The sequence below is a fragment of the Sturnira hondurensis genome, unplaced genomic scaffold (assembly GCF_014824575.4).
Source record: "Sturnira hondurensis isolate 20B ecotype Veracruz unplaced genomic scaffold, ASM1482457v3 Scaffold0001872, whole genome shotgun sequence".
NCBI lineage: Eukaryota > Metazoa > Chordata > Mammalia > Chiroptera > Phyllostomidae > Sturnira > Sturnira hondurensis.
In genome coordinates this window covers 24,121,410-24,143,489 of record NW_028074503.1, presented here as the reverse complement: position 1 = coordinate 24,143,489, position 22,080 = coordinate 24,121,410, and the positions used below count along the sequence as shown (strand labels likewise).

The window sequence follows — 22,080 nt, the reverse complement described above, 5'->3', positions numbered from 1 at the left end:
TTAACTCTGTTGGGTGCCCTTTCCACCAGAGTATATATATGTAGCTCCTCCTGGTCCCCATGCCAGCTGGAAACCCTATTTTTTACTGGCTTACCTTTTCTCTAGATCTTCTGGTTCTGTGGGTGGGTAAAGTTGGAGAAAGAAGTTGGCTTTTAAAAAATCTACCATCTGTGCTCATTACTAGCTTCCAGTCTGTGCATTGGGAGTTGTCATCCAAAGATGTCCCTGTGTTTTCTGGCTCTAGTACCATGTAGCAGGGACACAAATTGAGGTGAGGGAGAGGTCATAAATTAGACACCCTTTCAACTGTTATTTTAAATATATTTTTAATCCTCATCCTAGGGTATGCTTATTGATTTTAGAGGGGTTGGGGAGAAGGAGAGAGAAACATCAATTGGTTGTCTCCCTGTATGCGCCCCAACGTGGGGTGGAACACATAACCTAGGCATGTGCCCTGACTGGGAATTGAACCCACAACCTTATGGTGCATGGGATGAATTGAAGCTCCAACCAACTGACCCACCTGGCCAGGCTCAACTGACACTTTCTGAACGCCGGCCACGTATCATAGACTCCCGGTCCAACAGATTTGAGAGCAGTCTAGACCCGTGCTGTCCAATAGAACATCGTGGTAGAGGCGATGTCCTCTATCTGCATTGTTCAGCATGGCAGCCCCTAGTCACATGTGGCCACGGGGCCCTTGAAATGTGGCTAGTGTGACTGAGCAACTGAAGTTTTAATTGTATTTAACCTCAGTGAATTCACTTTAAGTAGCCGTGCATGCAGCTTTACTGGAAACAGCAAGTATAGACCAATCCCATACCTAGTCCCTCCTTCTGTAGCCTCAGGGGTTGTCTGGTCTCAAGGGTTGTAGTCTCAAGGGTTGTCTGCACGCTTGTCTATTCCAGGAGGCCCCCTTCTGTTCCTGGTCTCGGGGAGGCTGGGGTCCATTCCGGGTAGAGGGCTGATAATTAATTTTCTGACAATATTCAATCTTTTTTTCTCCCCTAAAGGCCCAGTTATATTGTAGGGAAGTCTTTTTTTGCCAGAAAGTTCATGGTCCCTGATCATGGCATAAACACCTAGATTTCAAGTAAAACCGTGCTAACTGTAGACGTTAGACACTTGCAGCAGCTGTAGAATCACATTCCTGTTAAAGAAAAAAGACCCGTTCCCCATCCTCTTGCTCCCTCCTCCCCTCTGGCTGTGTGCAATGCACGTGCACCAAAAAGTCTGTCGCTCTGGATGCTGAGCCGGCAGTTCTGCCGCTCTGCTGCTGCTCTGGGCATTTCTGCTCCCTATCAATTTTACAGTAACCAATACCACTAGGTTATTTGTGGACTGCGTTTTTGCAAAATTGCATATGCGTTTCCCTCTGCATGCTTGCGGGAGAGTATTTTGAGGGGAGATTCATCTCGTGAAAGATGGAATGCCAGCATTTCTTCTGCGGGGTTTCAAGACACTGGGCTCAGGTCCCAGCTTTCTGATCTGAACTCTGGAGTGGGCTGGGTGGCCTCTGCTGCTCCGCTATTGGTTGTTCCCTGCGCTTCCTACCCAGGGGGTGGAGAGCTGCGTGGGAGATGCAGAGCAGCCTGGTTGGAAGGGGTGGGAGTGGTGGTGGGGCTTTTCCGTTGGAAAGTCTTCAGGAGGGCTTGGGCAGGGAGGGCTGCTCGGAGTCCCAGGGGTACTGCTCACTCAGCAGGAGGTGAAGGGGGCCATCTATTTTAGGTATTAATGAAATAAAAATCAACTCCTCTTTCCCCTGGTTTCCTGCCTTCTGGAAATTTTGTCTGTGTGAGGTTCAGGATCGTTGCTTACTGGTTTCCTGTATGGAGTAAGTTTGGGATAAACGAGTTTTTTGGAGAAAGAAAAGAGCCTTGATCAATATATACCTATAAAGCGAAACTAACATCAGGAAACTAGAGATGAAAACCTCACTGACTCAGATAACCACTGAGGTTTTGTGGGGCTGTTTTACTCCAAGCAGACTTTAATGTGCAGTTCCGAGTAAGTGCGGTTGTATTATATATTTCGTCCTGTAACATGCCTTGTCTTAGATTCGGCGCAATGCTGTGTGTTTCTGCCTGACCATGAATGCTGGTCTGTGTCACGTTGTATTTTGATATTTATAGCTTTGGTGAGTCAGTCTCTTTGCCAGTTTGTGAGACTGTCTCCTGAGGCCAGGAATGACTGTGTTCATGAGAAACCCTGAGCGGTGTTGCCAGCTGCCCTCCGGAAGCGGTGAAGCAGTCTGGCCCCACAAGCAGCGGACTCGCTGGTCATGTGCCCCCTAGTCAGGGGCTTGTCGGTTTTATACCATTGTTTGTCAGATGGGTGATATTAGTGCTAACATTCTTTTATTTACAACATTTTGGTTCACGGCCAAGTTAAATAATTCTCTGTATGTTGTTCATTTGTCGTTCTTATTTTGTGACTTGGAAAATTTGACAGCAGATTTTCTGTCTGTGCTGGTGTCTCATGGCAACACAGGTATTTTGTTCAGTTTGCTTTTTTTTTTTTTAACATTTTATCCATTTTCATCCCCTATGATCATGCTGGGATAGCAATCGCAGCTGACAAGGCAGGCACTGAATACAGGCTCAGTGCTTCAAAACTGCCTCTGTGTCTTTTGCTTGCACTTAGATTCAGGAATACCCCATTGATGTCCAAAGCAACCAGCTGCCCTTCCTACGGAACCCAGACATCTTGGTGGGAGAAAATGACCTGACGGCCCTCAGCTATCTGCATGAGCCTGCCGTTCTGCATAATTTAAAGGTCCGTTTCCTGGAGTCCAACCATATCTACACTTACTGTGGTAAGTGCAGGGCATCTCTTGGCTGCATGTGTTTGAAAGCACTGCCAATCTTTAGATTTTCTGTGTGGTTGAGAATCCTGCTTTCACTGACATTTGTGCCTGCCTCTCATCTGAGACCCTTGCAACTATTTCTTCCAGTCTGTGGTTTGTCCTCTCTTTCTCCTGTGTCCCTCCTCAAACCCTGAAAGGTCACAGCACAGTGGCAGCGGTTTCCCGTTGGCTGTGACCTTTCCACTCTTGTCTTTTCCCCATGTGACTGGAGGAGCTCCTATGTTTTGAAGCCCTGACCGTAGCTCTCCGGACATCCAGAACGTGCTTCTGTGTGAAAGGAAAAGGCATGGGTTTCCGTCTTATCGTGAAGATCGAGTTTGTATTTTGTTCTTTTTATATTCTCAAATATCGATTTACCTTGACCTTCCGTAAAAGACCTGAGGATTTACTGAGTCTTCAGTCACCCCGTGTTTCTCGAGTCCACTCTCGGAGCACATCCTTTTAGGGATACAAGATGAAAAAAATGGTGCGGTGAAAGATGACACATGCTACACAATATGATGTGAGATCAGAACTGGCCAGCGCTCGGTGCTTACTATGGAAGGTGCAGGTCTACGTGTGCTCTCTGTAGTAATTATTCTGCCCTCGGGACAGCCCAGGGAAATGCAGCTCTCATCCCCATCTCACAGGCCAGTTAGCTGAGGCTGTCTGCTTAAGTCACTCACCTGAGTCACCCACTGTGTAACTGGCTGAGCCAAGATTTAACCTTCAGGTGTGTAAATCCCACTCCCTGTCCATAAGTTGTTTCTATTTTAGTTAAGGTACTGCATACGCAAATGAAAAATTAGTAGTCCTTTTACTAAATTTTAATCCTGAGGTGGTGGCTTTCTGGAAGAGTCCAGCCTCCTCTTCTCCCTGACCGTGCGGCACTTGGCACGTGTCTGTTTTATGAACTTGGTTGACCAGCTCTGTGTGCGTCTGCATGTGTGTGTGGGCTTGTTTTATGTTCCAGAGTGTTTAGGAGCCACCCTGTCATTCTCCACCAGGGCACAGTGCCTGGTAAAGACATACAGACATCTCAGTTTGGTTGAGTGGCTGGTCCAGACTCTTGCCACCACCCTCTCATTCTTTAGATGGGTGTATATGAACTGGGGCCTTTACTAGCTGATGTCGGGGGCCACTGCGCTACCAGACTCTGACCACATCGTCTGTTCGCAGGTATTGTTCTTGTTGCCATTAATCCTTACGAACAGTTGCCAATCTACGGACAAGATGTCATCTACGCCTACAGTGGCCAAAACATGGGGGACATGGACCCCCACATCTTCGCTGTGGCAGAAGAAGCCTACAAGCAGATGGCCAGGTAAGAACAACCTCAGGCCAGAAGTCTTTCTGGGTGGTCGGGGTGAGGGTAGACTTTGCTGCTTTTGCCCAGTGGTTGGAAGGGCGGTTCTAGAATGGAAGAAGCATCTTCAAAACCAAGCCGGGCCAGGTTCTATTTCTTATCGCAGTCTCCTCATGCCTTCATTTTATGCCTGTGAACCTAGACCTGTGCTTGGAGAGCAGTGACCCCTTAGACTTATTATATTGTTTGAGCAATGCAGTGAATGCCTGGCATCTCATCTCTTTGACTTCCTTTTGGCCCTCTCTTCTCCTCTCCTGGTGTAGTGAGTCCATTTTATAGCCTTACCATGCACCTTACAGATCTCCCTGAAGGCTCTGTTTTGAAGGAACCAGGACTCTTTGGCAGCTTCTTGAGATGCCAGGCATATGGGACTAAAGTGGAAATTTCAAATTGACAGTCACGCACAGTGGTGTTGGGTTTTTCACCTGGAACTAGTTCAGTAGATCTCATTTTTCCTGTTTGTCCCCTCCCTCCAGCCTTTGAAGGACAGGTACAGGTCATTTCCTCAGAAGATGGGCCAGGTGACTGTATTAGGGTTCTGTCGGGAACCGGAACTACTATGAAGCGTGCGTGTGTGCACACGCATGCGGGGGGTGGGTGGAGGATTTTCATTTTAAGGAACCGGCTCAAGGCTTGTAGGTTGGCAGCCCGGAAAAGAGTTGATGGTGCATTTGGGGTCTGCAGGCGGTCTCCTGGCAGAATCCTCTCTTTGGGAGACGTCCGTTTTTTTTCCTCATGTGATCTTCAACTGATTGGATGAGGCCCACCCACATTATGGAGGGTAATTGGCTTTACTCAAAGTCTTCTGATGTAAGTGTTAACCTCATCTAAGAAATGCCTTCACAGCAGTATCTAGGCTAGTGTTTGACCACATGTCTGGGTAGTGTGGCTTAGCGAAGTTGACACATAAAATTCGCCACCATAGTGTTGGTCTTGGAACTGTTCAGGCATAATGTAGGGAGTGGCAGTTTTATTGAAGTTTCAGTGGAAATATGCATTCCAGTCAATACTAAAGTGCCGTGTTCTTTCAGCCACATCTCTCTCTTGGCCTCTACGGAGCATCTGTGGAGCTAGCGGCAGACTCGGGACAGTCCTTAGGTGGAGGCTGGGGAGGCTGCTTAGGCTGATTTGGGGAGAGGGGTGATTGATGTCTGTGGCGGGAGGAACCCATTTAAGGTGGTCTGCTTAGTTGGTGGATTTTTAAGTATAATTTTCAGTCCAGTGAAAGTTCCCATCAGGGAAGATTGTTTCATAGGCTTCCTTACGGATTATAATATTTTACTGCTGGCTGTGGAGGTCAGTATATAAAAAAGTCTCCATGATAGTTGTACAGTGACCGAATCCCAAATATGCAGTGATTAGAGGACTAAGCAATTTAAGAAATGCAATGCTCTATACCCATTTTATTTCGCCAAAATGTGGTAAGAGACTGTGGAGCTAGAATGATTGTGACTTTTGACCCCTGAAAGACCATAAGAAGGCCCACACACTACACTGATGTGCTCTCAGGGCCTGGTTGGGAGCCGCCTAGCTTGGTGTAACCTGTTGATGCACACCTCCTAACCCAAAGGTTGGCTGAAGGTCAGGTCCTGCAGAGAGAAGGATGGGTTTCAGTGTGCTGGAGCCCATGGCTCGGCTCATGTGTTACTGTTGGAGGTCAAGTGTATGTATGGCACAGTGGAGGGAGCCCTGGGGTCCGGGCAGGCTTCTGTGCCTTGGAAGAGTCACTTAAGCTGAGTCTTCAGTTGCCTCTTGTGAAGATGACTGCCTTCCCTCCATTATGGGATGGATTTTTATAGTTCTGAACTAGTTCCAATGACTCCCTACCACTCGAGACATTCCAGCAGCTCTCTAAGGCTTGTCCTTTTGGGGGATGTCGTTGATACTTGATTGCTTTTCATCCCACTCTCCTTTCTTAGCCAGCTGTCCTTAGATGTATCAGAAGTTGCTGTTCTTTATCAAAGACTCCTCGAGGTGCCCCTGCAGCTTTGAAAATCTCCCGGCCTCCAACTTGATTAGCATTATAGGTCTCTTGATGGGAAGGCTCCATTCTGCCCTTCCGTGCCTGAAGCTGTGCCCTAAGCTGTGCCCATGGTTATTCTATGCTTGGGTTATTTCACTTGTTCTGGGTCCTCATTCACACTCCTTAGAAGGAAGGGGATGTGGACGTCCAGGGTGGTGGTGATCCTGTCTTGCCTAGGGCAATGCATTGGATGGTTAAGGGGGTGGGTGTTGAAGGTGCACCAAGATTTAACATTAAACCCAGGATTTATGGGTTTCCTTTAAAGGTTTTAAAGGAACCTTTGGGTTCCTTTAAGGTTTTAAAGTTTATACTTGTTTTACTTGCAGAGTCTCAGGGGTTAGCCAAATCATTTTGCTGAAATTCATAAGCAATTTTTGCTCATGAATGTGCACAGAAGTGTGGAAGTGTAAGACCAACACGGGTGACCACAGGAGAGGGCTACTTTTGACTCTTCTGTTGTCAGCAGCTCAGGGTTTCTGTTACTGATCTGGAGGTGCACTGGAAGAGTCTATGCTGTGCAAAGACAGATGCCACTCACTGGGTGGGTGTGAGGAAGTTTCGGCTGTGTTTCCAACATGGGCCTTCTCTGTTGGTTTGGACTGTAGAACACATTCATTTGACAACACCTGCCAGCTGTGCCTTGTCTCTTCATGACCTATCAGTAGTTGTTGCAATCATGATCTAAGCAGCTATGGCCGCGTGTGGCCTAGCACAGTGTGTTTACTGCTGGGCGAAATGAAGGGTCGTGAGGAAGTCGGTGACTGCCAGCCATTGGGGGCTATGGATCAGTTGGCCTTGGCCTTGGACGCAGCAGCTCTTTCTCTTCTTTCACTGGGGACTGGCTTTTCTTCTTTGGTGGGGCTCACAGGGGGACTCTCCATCCTGAGAGTTCACGCAGAAGCAGAACCCTGCTGTGCTGGAGGAAAGGAAGAAAAGGCATGACGAGAGGCTTTGTTCCCTCTCCACATCCCGTCGAACTCACCAAGTCTAGACGAGAGTAAATGGAGATTTGCAGTGAAGAAAGCTAAAGTGATATGAAACATCAAGTTCATGCATTCTGTCCTTTGCATAAGGACCTGTGGTTTCCCATGAAAAAGGGGACTGACCTCCCTGCTTGCTTCTTCACTTCTGCTCCTCCTCCCTAGTCTGAGGCTGAGATCCAAAATGCCCTCTTTCATTTTTAAAAAAATCCTTACCCAGGGGTTTGTGTTTTGATTTTAGAGAGGAAGGGGGGTGTGGAGAAGGGATCAGAGGTGAGGAGAGGGAGACACATCGATCCCTTACCACCCATACACGAACCAACCGGGGATTGAACCCGCAACCTAGCTGTGTGTCCTGACCAGAAATTGAACCTCCAGCCTTTTGGTGTATGTAACAACACTACAACCAACCGAACCCCCCAGTCGGGGGGCCCTGTCCTTCATTTTTACCTGTCCTAACCTCCCCAGCCTGAGCTCCTACATCAGATCCTATCCGTGAATACTTATGAAGTATCAGTTATATGATAGGCTCCTTACTTAATGAACACCAAGAAATATAAGGCCTCTCTCCACTTCTTAAGAAGCTCACAGTCTGGTTGGAGAGAGAAAAACGTAAATAGGCCAAAAAGCTAGTAACTACAGAAATTGTAGGTAGACGCCAGGCATGGGGTCATTTGAACTGAGTTTGGAGATGTGACTGCCGTAGTTTAAGAAAACTAGGAGTTAGCTAGATCTTGCTGAATTGGTAGGATACATGGGGTGAGAAGAAGGCATCCAAGCAGGTGGAATGGAGTGGTCATAACCTTAGCAGTGGTATCCAAAGGCACGGTCCCCAAACCACAGTGACTTGGTGTTTTACGTCCACTACGATATCTGTAATTGAAAAGAGAAAAACAAGTGTTGGCAAGGACGTGGCAAAACTGGAATCCTCATACACCGCTAGTGGGAGTACAAAATGGTGCGGCTGCTTTGTGAAACAGTCCGGCGGCTCTTCACATGTGAAACAGTTTCCACATGGCCCAGCAATTCCACTCTCAAATACATACCCAAGAGAAGTGAAAACTTAGGTTTGGGCCAAAACTTATACACAAATGTTCGTAACAGCGTTTCTCCAAAACAGCACAATAGCAAAAGGTGAAAACAATCTAAATACCTATCAGCTGTTGAGTGGATAAACCTGTGATATATTCATACAGTGGGACATTATTTGGCTGTAAAAAGGGACAAAGTGTGGATACACGCTACCACATGGATGAACCGTGAAGACATGCTCAGTGAGGAAGCCAGACACAAAGACCATATACAGGTGTGGGCAAACGTGCATTTACAGTTACGAGTATGCAAAACATGGTTTATTCTGGTAGCATTTCTTTGTATCAACTGCGAACCTACTTCTGCCCAGTCCATGTATCATGTGATTCCATGGGTAGGGAATGTCCAGAACAAGCAAATCTCTGTGGACAGAAAGTGGATTTGTGGTTACCTAGGGCTGGTGGTTTGAGGGGGAAATGGGGCATGGTTGCTTATGGCCATGTTTTTTTGGGGGGAGGGAGGGGATGAGGAAAACGTTCTAAAATTAGTTGTGATGGCTGCACAGCGCTGTAAATGCACTCACGCCCTTTGAGTCGTACACTTTAAAATGGGCCACCTGAGCCCTGGCTGGTGTAGCTCAGTGGATTGAGCGCGGGCCTGCAAACCAGAGGATCGAGGTTCGATTCCCAGTCAGGGCACATGCCTGGGTTGCAGGCCGGTTCCTTGCAGGCCAACTCCCAGCAGGGGATGCACAAAAGGCAACCATACATTGATGTTTCTCTCCCTCTCTCCTTCCCCTGTAAAGATAAATAAATAAATAAAATATTTTTTAAAAATAAAATAAAATGGGCCACCTGTGTGCTGTTGTAAGGACAAAGGGACATGGTCAGAGGACAGCACCCGGGCAAGTTAAACCTGCGTGAGGAGCGGGTCTGCAGGAGAGTTCGAGACAGGGTGGGTTAGAGACCAGGGAGGCCCGTCAAGGTCTGTGCGAACTTTGGAAGAAAAGTACGTTCTGCTAACAGCATGCAGAGGTGGTCAGACAAGTTTGGGAAGCCCTAGGTAAATAAATGAGCATCTTCTGTTGAGGTGAGGCTTGTACAAGCAGTTACGTTGAATCCTGTTCTGAGTCTTCAAGATGGGGATGCGTTAGGCCGGGTTTGCAAATCCTGTTTAGCCACAAAACTCTGTTCAAGGATTATCTCAGGGGACTAATGTTCTGTGCAACAGTCTCTGGGAAATGCTGGCCTAGAGAGATGGGAAAATTTTAGAGCTCGTTAAATGAAGACACAAGGGATGTTCAAAGAACAATGTTTCTCTGCTGAGTCGTGTTTTGTAATGAACATTTCGTTCTCCATATTCCTATACAGTTTACAAGGATGAGAACATCTTCTCATGAGAAGCTTGGATTCTTGTGGCAATAACTTGTCTTTTGTAAACAAGCTCTGTGTAATGAGTGAAAGGGGAATGAATGGTCAGGTCCATGTAGCACAGTGTAATGTTTTGTTTCCTGTGTCACCAGCACTGTACCCTGGGACATACAATTACATTGAAGGAAGACTAGAAAGATTCAACACATTAATGCATTCAGTTCTTAAAACCACTGAGCGAGGTGCTCTCTTCCTCCGGGGAGCACGCCTGCACCTCCTCCTTCCCCCGCCCTCCCCTTGGGCTCGTTACCTTTCTCCCTCCTAAGCTCCAAGGGCCTGTCTTTTTTCCTCTGTAACTTGTTCCCTGAGCTCATTTCTTCTAACAGCTCACTCCTTCTGCCTCTGGAACTTTCTAAATAAACTTTCTTTTGTGGTTTGGAAAAAAGCAGAAAACAGAAACCACCAAGTGAGGTTAGTTACTCCACCATCCGGAGGAGGGTAGAGACTTACAGATGTTGGACAACTGCCCAAGGTCATGAAGGCAGTAAGTGGGTGAAGCCGGAATTCAGACCCAGTCTGTTTGCTCAGAAGCCACGACTCTAGCGCAGAAGGCATACTGCCTCTCTGTGGCACCTGCGGACTGTTCCAGATTGTCTTCCCAAGAACTGAGTGCACTGTGGCCTTCAGGACACCACGACTCAGTGTTCCACATAACAGTGGCTCAGCATTTCACCCAACCATGACTCAGCATTTTTACACACAATGACACAGCATTTTCAAGACACCGTGACTCAGCATTTAAACAATTGGGACTCAGCAGTTCTCCACACCACCACTCAGCACTTTCTGGTGACAAGACAGCATTTTTATGACGTCAATCACGGCATTTTTTCATAACCATGACTCAGCATTTTATGTAACCATGATTTGGCATTTTATGACACCATAACTCAGCATTTTACAACACCATGGCTCCGTGTTTTATGTAACCATGACTTGGTGATTCTATAAGCCATGACTCAGCACTTTTGTGATGCCATGACTAGAATCTTTCTAAACCATGACTCAGCGTTTTTATGACACCATGACTCAGCCCCTGAGCCCTGTAAAAACTTGGGGTGCGAATGTTCAAGCTGATGCCTCGTTGCGTGTTGTTGAATACAGTCAACAGTAGCATCACTGAGGAGGTCAGTAATCAGAGGGCACTGAGTTGTTGAATTTTTACAGTCACTTAGGAAACCATGACTTTGGTCGCCTCTGACTTTTGGAGGATGTTTTGTTTTCCTTTGCATTATGATTTCAAGACAGGCCAAGGTATAGGAGCTGCTTGAGACGTCTGCACAGAGAGATGGCTTTTAGTTTCCTCCCTGGCATTGCCTCCTCTTCCTAGAACACGTCCTGAGTAGTTCCCCTTCATCCACAGGGCTGCTCGCCTGTACCCACTGTTCCCACTCACCTCGGTCTCCTCCTCCATGCCCTCTTGCCCAGTAGTGCAGGCACTCACCCATCACCCTCCTCAAGGGGCGCCGTGCCGAGGTCTGTGGCATTGGTTCTGTCCTCAGTCTTTTAGATGGTGGCCTCTCTAGTTCTGCCCATCACGTGTAACGCTCTAGTTCTGTTGTTTAAATTTCTGAGCGTAGGGAAAAGTCACTGTGTAGTGAATGTAGCTAATGGCATCCTCAGAGTAAAAGAAATTGATAAGTGTATATTGTCATCTCAAAACTGTGAAGTCAGAAAGGAGTAGGACCAGACTCCTTTCTTGGTGTAAGTTCCATGACACCGCAGAGGTTGTGAACATTACTAAGAATTACTTTGCTGTGGTGTACACAGCATGCTTTGTGAGGTCCCAAGTCAAAAACCATGGAGGTGAAAGGTACTTCAGTTTGCTCATACTGACTGTCTTTTACCGGGGGAGTTGCAGCCTGCTGTTATCGGGTGAAAACTGGTTGTGCCGTAAGAATGCGGGGAGACTGTGTCCTGGCAGCCGGTCCTTTGGATGTGGCCCGACCGTCTCCAGTACAGGTACATAACTGTCTTGCAAATGTGTTTCCTTTGTAACACCTTCCGTTGTAGGAGTTTCTCTATTACGCGGCTCTCTACTTAGTCTCCAGTGCTTTCACCGTCAGTCTGAGCTCCTCCCTGTGCAGCTGTCCAGGGCGTGGGCGTTTTATTACACACGGCAGCCCTCGTTGTCATGTGTCCTCCTGTCCCCAGCTCTGGGCTCAACATCCCAGATGCCACAGCCATTCCTCCTGAGTGTGGTTGCAGACCCTCTGCCATTGTGGACAACCTCGGCCACCCTCCGGTCCTCCTCCGATTTCGGTTGTCTCGGCATATAGCTCTTCCAGGGGAGGGGAAGAGGTACTTCTTGTGCAGAACTTCTGGTGGAGGAGCCTGTAATTGCATTGATTTCTGGCAGGCATTTCACATTGTTGATTTTTAATAAACTTGCAAGCTATTAAATTTCCATTCTGCTTCCCATTACCCACATAAGCACAAGAACTATTTATTACAACTTTAATGAGCTTTAATTGTCCAGCAATGAACTGTCATGTTTGAACTGCACTTACACACATTAGATTGCACACACAATCTGACACACTTTGTACGTGCACACCTGTGGAGCTACTGGCAACATCCAGATAATGAACACTTCATTAACTCCCCCCAATTTCCCCTTGTTTCTTTGAAATCCATCCCTCTGTGCCAGGTAACCACTGATACACTTTCTGTCACTAGATTCGAGCTTCTTTAAGATATGTTGCCCTCATTCCATACTTGCACAATTGATTTTTTTATGTGCTGAGCAGCATCACCAGTTACAGGTATTAAATTTCACCTTTTGTCCCTGCGTGTCAGTGAGTGCATCTGTCTGAATCCTTATTTCTGTGTCTGGTGTATTCGGTCTCCCTGGCTTATCCCAATTTAACAAATCTGTTACCTCTGTTCTTATCCATTGATTAATAAGTGTTAGTCTGGATGAATTTCAGTAACACACAGGCAGGAGTTCTCTTTCTAGGTCCCAATATGGAATTTAACCAAATCAACTATCAATTTAGGTACTTGCCTGTATTGTCAAAACCTGTGCATGCTGGTTGGTCACACGTGATTTTGGGGGTGCTCATGTCTGAGGAGGGGACCTGCACAGATCCCCAGCCTCACCTCTTCCTTCTCGTGTTCCACCCTGGTCACATTCTTTTGCTGAAGGCACCTGCGTGTCCCCAGAGGAAACAAGAGGACGCATGTACGCCTGTCCAGGTTCAAGTGTGTGAGGCACCGGGCGGTGCCCGGGGACTCCAGCTCTTGCAGTTACCACACGCCGTTCTTCTTGCACAGCCTCGTTCCAGTGTCAGAGTCAGACTTGTCACCTGCACAGGTTTCTTTTGGAATTCATAGGGATGGTGACATGTGAGTAAGATTTAGTTTTTCAAGGTGTCTGAAATAATTTTGTTAACTAGGCTAACAAAATGTGAAGCCTAGTGGGATGAAATGGCATTTCTGTTTACATCGCAGGAATGCCTTTCACGCCGTGTTAAACAATTCCTTCCTTAACTGCCTGGTTTTACGTTTAGATCCTGGGAGACAGGGTGGCTGTGAATGGTCCGGCATCGTGCCGGAAGATGCCTCAAAATGAGGCAGATCGGGGTCCAGGGACAAGACCCCGGGGTCCTCAGAGCGTAGGTGTGTGGTCCTGGCACGTGACTGACATTCACCTTACTGTGTCTGTGACGTGGGGGTAAATACAGTGTCTGACTCATCTTTAGAATTCAGTGAGTCGATAAATGAGAAGGGCTCACTATGACTACAGGCACAGAGCAACTGTTCAGTTAAGTTTCTGATACAGTGATGGTGGTAGCAATAATTAATACTGATGGTAAGTAGCACGTGGTATCCGTGACTGATTTCATCGTGTCCAGGAGAAAGACATGCTGGAAGAAGAACCCAAGACTGAGTGGGATTCCCTTTGCCGCTTGCCCTCTGAGAACAGGCAGTCCTTCCAGGCTAGGTGAATCGTTTAAGGAGGGCAATTCCATGGGATTAGCCAAGTTCCTTTGGACTTTTCTATAGGTCTGTGTTTAAAATTAGAACTATAGAAGTTTATAGATGGCTGCCAATCTGCCTGGAGGAAATAGAGCATCAACTGTGTTACATTTAAAAGGACTTGTTGTCATAGAGAGAAAACCAATAGCCTTCAGCTTCTCATTTAAAGTGAGAGCGCCCATCACTGGCACAGCAGCCCCCAGAAAAGTGTCAGAAGGTGGACTCCTCTGCCCCGTGGGTGGGGCCGTCTGCAGGCTCAAGCAAAGGGACAGTGGTACCGTGCACTGCAGGAGCCAAACGATTGCTCATTTGTTTTCTGGCCGGTTGCTTGAAAGGCAGCCTGCCAGATAGCACGCACCGGGCGTGTGGTGGAGGCCAGGAAGCGTCTTATCACAAACAGGCAGAAGTGAGACTCGGTCGCATCTGGTGCCTGCAGTGCTGAGTCAGGGTTGGAGAACATCCGTTTTGGGAAGATGATTCACGGGAGCGTGGGCAAAAAATAGTAGAACTTTATTTTTTCACATTCTCTTAATGCTGCTCCTCTGAAGTCATTTTCCCTGCTGCTCCACCAATATAATATGCTGCGCACATTATAAAAGCGACAGACATTATTTTAAATATTCAGTGCATATTTGGAGGGGTGTGCTCAGTTTTCGTTACAGGGGTGCATGTCCAAAGAGAGTCTAGCTGGTGTCCAGGGCAGTGTCCAAAGCCACAGAGGAGTAGTCCCGGACTGGATCATGTTCCGCAGAGGAAGAGCTGTCGCCCCACTGTCTGCTGTGGCCTCATCAGTGTGGGGAGTGTGGGGGGAGGGGGAGAGGAGGCGGCTGGCTCAGAGGGACCCACCCCCGTCATGGGAGATGTAAGTGGGAGTGCATGGCTATCGTCCCCATGTCAGTGACATCTTTCTAGACTGGGTTGGAGTGTCCTGCTTTCTAGAGTGGCCCCCTGGTTACATCAGGACGTAGGGGTACTACAGTGGACAGCATGTTGGCTAAGGAAAAGAAGACAGCTTTGTGCAGGCTGCTGATGGTGGAGATCAGGAGTTAGAATTGAATCTGAGACATCATGGGTCTGGCCTGGTGCATGTGTGGAGCCGGCAGAGGTCCCCCCAAATAGGTCTGCATGGAAGTCACTGAGGGATGCTACCCAATCCCATCTCCCAACCTTATGGACTCAGAATCTCAAGGGTGAGACCAAATCATCTGTATTTTTAAAAACTAAGTGATTCAGAAAGGGTGATCAATGTCTTGGGCCCGTGTTTGGGAAACTTTTGGAATGGATGGGTATCTGTGATTTCTGGGACTCAGGACTGATGCTCCCAAGAAGAATCTGTACCACGAGTTTCAGTGGTTTCTCCAGTCTTTAACTCTGCTTGGTTGATTTTGGCATCTCAGCATGAATTGAGGATCGAGAGAGATTTTGGTCAAAGGTAAGAAGTCCCAGTTTGCAGGTGTGTGTAGGGTGGAGGATCCTTCAGATTTAGTAGCCAGATGCCGGGCCTTTTCTGCCATGATTCTCAACCCTGGCTGCCTGAGAGAGTCCCTGGAAAGGTTTCAAACCACCCCGGCCCAGGCCCCTAACCCCAGAGGGTGAATTCATCAGATGGGGCTCAGGTATTGATGTTTACGTACCCCCAGACGCTCTCTGTGTAAAGCAGAAGGAACTCGGCTGAAATCACCTGTGTGTAACTCAGGTGTAATCCACCTGGTCTTTGCCAGTAGCAGGGTGTTGGGAAGTGAGAGAACTCTTCTGTGCATGAGGAATGTTCCAGAAAGTCTGCCAGTCAAGCAGCCTGTCCTGGAGAAGCCTTATGTTTCTGTCCTTCAGAACGACAGTAGACGTATTTTTTTAAATTTCTATTGATTTTCAGAGGGGGAGATGGAGAGAGAAACATCGATTTGTTGTTCCACTTAGTTATGCATTCATTGGTGGTTTCTGCTGTGTGCCCTGACTGGGCATCACACCCACAGCCTTAGCACGTGGGGACAATGCTCCAACCACCTGAGCTCCCCTGCCCGGGCTCACAGTGGACGCATTTAAAAGCAAATACTTTTTAAGTCTGCCTGGCTCCTGCCCCCCTTTACAGATCAATGATGTCGGAAGTCAGAGGAGGCCCACGCATAGCCAAAAGATGACAGAAATTAATTCAGTTCTCTGTATTCCCAGAACTAGAGAACAAAATACTTCAGGATCGATGACCTGCTTAAAAAAGATGTCCTTTTTGGTTAGGAAGGGAATTAACCTTCAGGAAAGCAATACCAAGAGTACTTAGGATCATGGGACGTCTTTTTGGAACATGCTTTACACCTGGTAGCAGGGAGAGGAAGAGCAGAGGGGATTCCAGGCACGCAGCAACTTCTCTGATCAGGCACCATCCCTAGCTGAGAGTAGCTGTGCCGCCAACATCGGGCTTACGGAGAGGCCAGTGAGAACGTACTAATGTGGGTGTGTGGGCTACTTAGGGCTGCATTCAGTTTAAATATGTGGTACCAGCCTTCACTTAGGATACTGAGGGTCCATGTGCAGGCGGGGCACAACTAGGGTTACAGTTGTTCCTGTGGAAAACAATACAGTAATTGGTAATAATACAACTGTAGGGGGAAATGGAGACAACTATACTTGAACAACAATAAAAAATGTGCGCCAAAATCCCAGATATTTTTCTTGGGTTTGAGCTACTGTCCAGTGAGCACCGAGTGAGGGCGGTACTAAAAATACAAAATAAAATGTTCCCAGAATGCACCCTGCCCCCCAAAATGCGAGAACAAACTCTGTCTCACGGACACACAGCTGTAAACCTACTTTGGCCCGACCCGGTGTTCTAACCCCAGGTTGTTGTGTTCCCCACGGGGTCAGTGGGGCCCTGAGGTTTTGTTCCATATGCCATGGCTCATGGTGACCCATCGTAGTTAGAGCGCGTGGGTGTGGACTCTGGCTCAGCAGCCTGAAGCGGAGCTTCCCCTTCCCCCTTGTGTGAGGCTTATTTTTACCGTTCTGTCCATTTTGCTTCCTTATATCTGCGGAACCCCATATTTTATTTCACAGAGTATGTGTTCATGAAATGCACAGAATGACTAAGATTTCCTTACGTGGACTTGGAAGGCTTTTGAGGTCGAATCTTTTGTAACAGGGATTTCCCCTTTCAGGATTTTCAGTGTTGTGGTGCTAAGTCCTTCTGGAAACTTCTGGTTCCCGCAGGAGGCAGTTATCCTGGTGTTTGAAACTCGGAGGCGAGCAGATGTTCCTGCCTCTCGTGGAGCATCTACCAGGACTGCTCTGGGTGCTCGTTCAGTCTCCTCTCCTCCGAGCCGAGCGCTGCCTGGAGCGGCCAGCGTTCTTCCTGCGACAGGTCACCCTTCTGTTTACTGGCGTATCACTCGCTTGGGTTTCGAAGGAAGGGCTGGCTTGAATGCCGGCCTCTGACAGACTGGACCACGGAACGAGCACGCGTGAGAGGGCAGGCCAGGCCCAGAAGGGTGTTCCCTGGAGGGGCGCAGAGCGGCGCACAGCGGGGCAGGTGTGCGTGGGTTCTGTGTGCGTTGAAGGCCGATGGGGGCGGCAGAGGCCAACTCGAGCACCAGCCAGCCTGGGCCCTGTCACTCGTCACTTAAGGACAGCCCTTTCGCCAGCCTTTTGGTGACAGGAAAATATTAAGCAGCAAACTGCGACTTCTACCACTTCATTTCATGTAACAGGCTACAGTTCCTCCACTAACTACTTGACGATAGTAGATTTTAAAAGTGTGTTTAGCAGCTTTTCATTTTTCAAACACCAGCCGGGTGTGACTTGGGGGTTTGCTGTGTCTGCATCTTGATTGACTGTCTTCTCTCCTAAATAAAGGACAAATGGCTCTGGGGGCCACACGGTTTCCCATCCTCCTTCCTGCAGATGAGTAAAGTGCAGCTGAGGAAGCAGGGTGATGGCCGAGACTGGGGGCCAGGGTCTGCGTCTGAGCCAGTCGCAGAGGTGTGTGCTCGCTNACAGGCTACAGTTCCTCCACTAACTACTTGACGATAGTAGATTTTAAAAGTGTGTTTAGCAGCTTTTCATTTTTCAAACACCAGCCGGGTGTGACTTGGGGGTTTGCTGTGTCTGCATCTTGATTGACTGTCTTCTCTCCTAAATAAAGGACAAATGGCTCTGGGGGCCACACGGTTTCCCATCCTCCTTCCTGCAGATGAGTAAAGTGCAGCTGAGCAAGCAGGGTGATGGCCGAGACTGGGGGCCAGGGTCTGCGTCTGAGCCGGTCGCAGAGGCGTGTGCTCGCTGCCTCTTTCATTAATGAGTTGGGGTTGTCTGTCTGCTTCCCTCCCATGCGGCTCTTTAAAACTGCTCATAGAATCTGCCCTTTATTAGCCCGAGAGTGGCTGCTGTGCTGTGTGAAGAGGCATAGTTTTGCAACCAGGCAAAGAACAAAACCTTTCAAAAGAGGACCAAGGGTTCTTAACCTTTTCTCTTGCGTCTAAGAGGTGTATCACATACGATGAATAAAAATACAGAGGAAACTGATTATGTTGAAAGTTACCAAAGTGTTTTCAGAATTTACGATATGAGGATTAAATATAAGGGATTGTTAATACATTAGTGGCAGGTTTGAAGCAGTGACAAGTGTACCTGTAGCAACTGTGGTACCTGGTGTCTATAGCAGGCCCTGCTAATTCTGCTGGGGTTTTAGGGGTTGGGTTTTTTTTTTTTTTTGCTGTATTTTTAACTGATGGGATGTTAAAGTTGTTAGAAGTTCGTACAGCAGTCTCCCCTTCTCTGGGGGGATATGTTCTGAGACCCCCAGTGGGTACCTGAAACTGAGGATAGTACTGAGCTGTGCATACACTGTGTTTTCCCTGTACATAGATACTGCTAGAGTTTGATTTATAAATTAGGCACCGAGAAATGAACANTTGGTTTTTTTTTTTTGCTGTATTTTTAACTGATGGGATGTTAAAGTTGTTAGAAGTTCGTACAGCAGTCTCCCCTTCTCTGGGGGGGATATGTTCTGAGACCCCCAGTGGGTACCTGAAACTGAGGATAGTACTGAGCTGTGCATACACTGTGTTTTCCCTGTACATAGATACTGCTAGAGTTTGATTTATAAATTAGGCACCGAGAAATGAACAACAATAACTAGTAATAAAGTGGATCGTTGTAACGATAGGATGTCGTAAGTTGTGTGAACATGCTCTCTCAAAATGCCTCGCTGCGCTGTGCTCTCGGATCTTCTGCTGGGTGATCAGTGCCTGTGTCAGGAGACGAAGTGCGGTGGGCGAGACGTTAAGTTAAATAAGGGTACGCGGACGCGAGTGCTGCCGCACCTTGACAGTGGCTCTGATAAGAGACGCCTGCTGAGTGACAGCCAGGTGGGCAGCATGTATTCCTGGACCGAGGGGTGATTCACCACCTGGGTGAGGCAGTGTGGGGTCACGTGAGATTGCATTGAGCTCCTCATAGTCACGTGCGATTTAAAACTTACAAATTTTATTTCTAGAATTTCATTTAATATTTTCAGACTGTGGAAGGCTAAGCTATGGATAGTGGGGGACTACTGTCAGACTAAAGGTGTGTATTTTATTTCATCCAAGTTTATGGATCCCTCTGGATTCTGTCCGCAGACTTGGCGATTTGTGTGCCCCCTGGGTAAGAGCTTTTGCAGTACGACGTTGTGTGCAGTGGGTTTCTTTTTCCCGACTCCAGGCGTTAGAGTGTGTGTGTCGGTGTGCTGTGAACCTGCAAAGCTGGCCAGTCTACCCTGGTATCGAAACTGTGTATCGACAGGGTAAATCTGGTTAGAGAGGAAACGGCTTTGATTTCCAGGTGATGCATCCAGAGCCGTTAGCTGGAGCTTGGAATTGAGCGACCAGGCTGTTACTTGTTGCAGTCAGGAGGAGGGGTTGATAAATGGGCAAATTCAAGATTCCGTTTAGCCTTTTAAAGCTAATCTTTGTTTTAAGTCCACTGTTACATTGTATTAGGCTAATATTGACCGTGCATAAGTTACAAGGTATTTGAATGTGTTTATATAGAGACCTTTTTAATGAAACTGTTGAGTCTGCAGTAGTAGTGAAAAAAATATCTGGGCTCCACCCCCAGAAACGATGATCCAACCGGCCTGGTGTACAGCCCTGGGGGAGACGCTTCGTAAGTTTCTAACGTCCCGCCAGGGTTAGTGAACCAGTGACGGTTCTTTGAGGTCAGTGTTGCCAGAGACCATGACTTGACAGTTGGAATCAGAGCGCCCTAGACTTCACCTGGCTTCACGTACCAGCTGGGCTGCTGACCGCTGAAAAGTCATTTTCCTGATTTTTCTCAAATGTGTTCCTTCACTGAAAAATAGTTTCCAGGACTAAATGAAATAATTTGAAAGGCAGTGTTTATTTGGGAGGGAGGCATCCAATATTCTGGGTGTTTGTTATAGTTTATCCCTTTAGCTATTAACATCAAAACATATTTATACGAGGGGAGGACCCCTCAGAAAACAACTTATCTTCCGGAGGGTGGGCCCCTTGTAGTGTAGGCTTCCCCCACTAGGTGAGTGTTCCAGGAACCCGTCCCTGTCAGTGCACCAGCTGGTGTTGTTGTGAGAGTCTATGTTCGGCTTCAGGGAAGTTTTTGGAAGACTTTCAGTGCCTTTGCCCACTTCACGATTCACAGGCACCCCTGCCCACACCGCACTGAGTGTTCAGCAGTTTTGGACCCCAGACCCACCCTCCCTAGTCACCTGACCCCATCCAAGCGACATTTAAAAAATTTCCCTGGATGAAAAAAGTCCTCAAAGGGAAGCATTTTGCTGATGTAGAAGAGACGAAACAAAATCAGCAAAGGCATTAAAAGTTATCAAAATCAGTTCAAAAACTATTTTGAGGGCAGAAAAAACACCTTGACAGGTGTGTTGCATCAAACGGAGACTTTGAAGGTGACTGAGGTTTAAACATGTCAGAATAAACACAGTGTTTTCTAAATAAATTCTGGTTTTGTGGGGTCCTCCCTTATAAAGTGTAAAATGGTGGGAAACACTCATGTCTTTTGCTCCCCCTCGCCTAAACCTACAGGTTTCTGGGTTCCAAAATGCGTTTTTGACATTAGCAGGCGCGTGCAGTGGAGGTGGACGAATTCACACAGCTTAGCTGTCACCTGGAGTCACAGGACTCTGGAGGAGCCGGAGGGCTCAGGGACCATTTTGCAGCCTCTTATTTTCAGAGTGGAGAAGCTGGTGTGTTCCCAGTCATGGTACAGAGCCCCCTTAACCAGTTCTCAGCCTCACTCGACCCCAGCTTCTCTGCCTGTGAGGCTGGGCTGGGTGCAGTCCCCTGAGGCTCTTCCTGGAACACTGTCACCTCTGAGAGGTGGAGCCTGTCCCGGGAGCACAAGTGGAACAGCTGAATCCATTTTGCAGGTACCTGCCCCGCGCTGTACCTCGGCGGTCTATAAATAGAACTTAGCAGTCTAAGAGCCACCGTGAGGCTGAAGTGGGGAAAGGACACTTGGCTATTAAATGCCCCCAGCACCTAGCTCCTATGCTGTCAGAGCTGCATTTTCTTTTTTCTGAGTAGACCCTTGGGACTCTGGCCGCTAAGTATCAATTAAGTTGTGCCCAGTGACTGGGACAGCCTCCCGATGGCGTGAGTTATGGGCTTATGCCTGTGTGCACAGCCCTCCCGACAGAGACTGGGGTGGGGGTGGGGAGGCAGCGTGGGACATCCAAGTCTGGTGACAGAGGTGCTTAGGTTTGTCCACCTCTCTCCTGCCCGGATCCCAGGGCCTGCCTGCAGGGCTCTCACTCAGACGCCTGCCCTCCGGATGCCCGGGACGTATCTCCTCCTTCACACCTGAGGCCTGGCTTTCTGGGTGGCAGGGTGCATGGACCCTATTGCTTGGAGCTTTCTGGCACAGCCCCTTCTCGCAGCAGACGTGTTTGTGAGAGCCCCCATCCCTCCACCTTGGGAAGAAGCCTTTAACCTCAGACCCATTAGGGTCGGGTGGCTGTTGGCAGCCCCGGTGAGCCTCACTGCGATTGTTCGGGTCCCTCCCCCGTGACTTGCCCTCCACCTGACCCGCTGCTGTCCCCAGGCCTCACCCTTTCCTCCCTGCAGACCCCAGTTTTGTTGCCCCAAGTCATGTCCATCCACCGCCTGACTTGGCCCCACTTCCCCGACGCCATGGGTTTTCGGTGTCATTTTGTATTCATGTAGTTCTGTCTTTGTGTCCTGAAGCATTATGCGGTTTTTTTCTTGTTTGACTTTTTGAAGAGAATCATACCACATAATTTTCTTTCTTTCTTTTTTTTAGCATTGCATCTAAGATTCATTTTAATTTTATTTGCCAAGCCAATTTCCCAATCATTATCTCTGTCCATGGTGCTGACAGAAGTGTTTTGGTTGAACAAATTCTTAATTAAAAGTCCTTTGTATCTCATTCTCCAGTGTCAT

At 47.9% G+C, this 22,080-nt stretch overlaps 1 protein-coding gene across 2 annotated transcripts in view; it reads left to right on the top strand.

The window, feature by feature from the left end:
* The window catches only part of MYO5B (myosin VB), a 254,815-nt gene that overhangs the window by 109,069 nt on the left and 123,666 nt on the right, over positions 1-22,080 (top strand). For both annotated transcript variants that reach the window (XM_037034115.1, XM_037034116.1), the window contains exons 3-4: positions 2,644-2,815; positions 4,025-4,169. In XM_037034115.1, the coding sequence (XP_036890010.1) occupies positions 2,644-2,815; positions 4,025-4,169 (317 nt within the window). The remainder of the gene's footprint in view (positions 1-2,643; positions 2,816-4,024; positions 4,170-22,080) is intronic.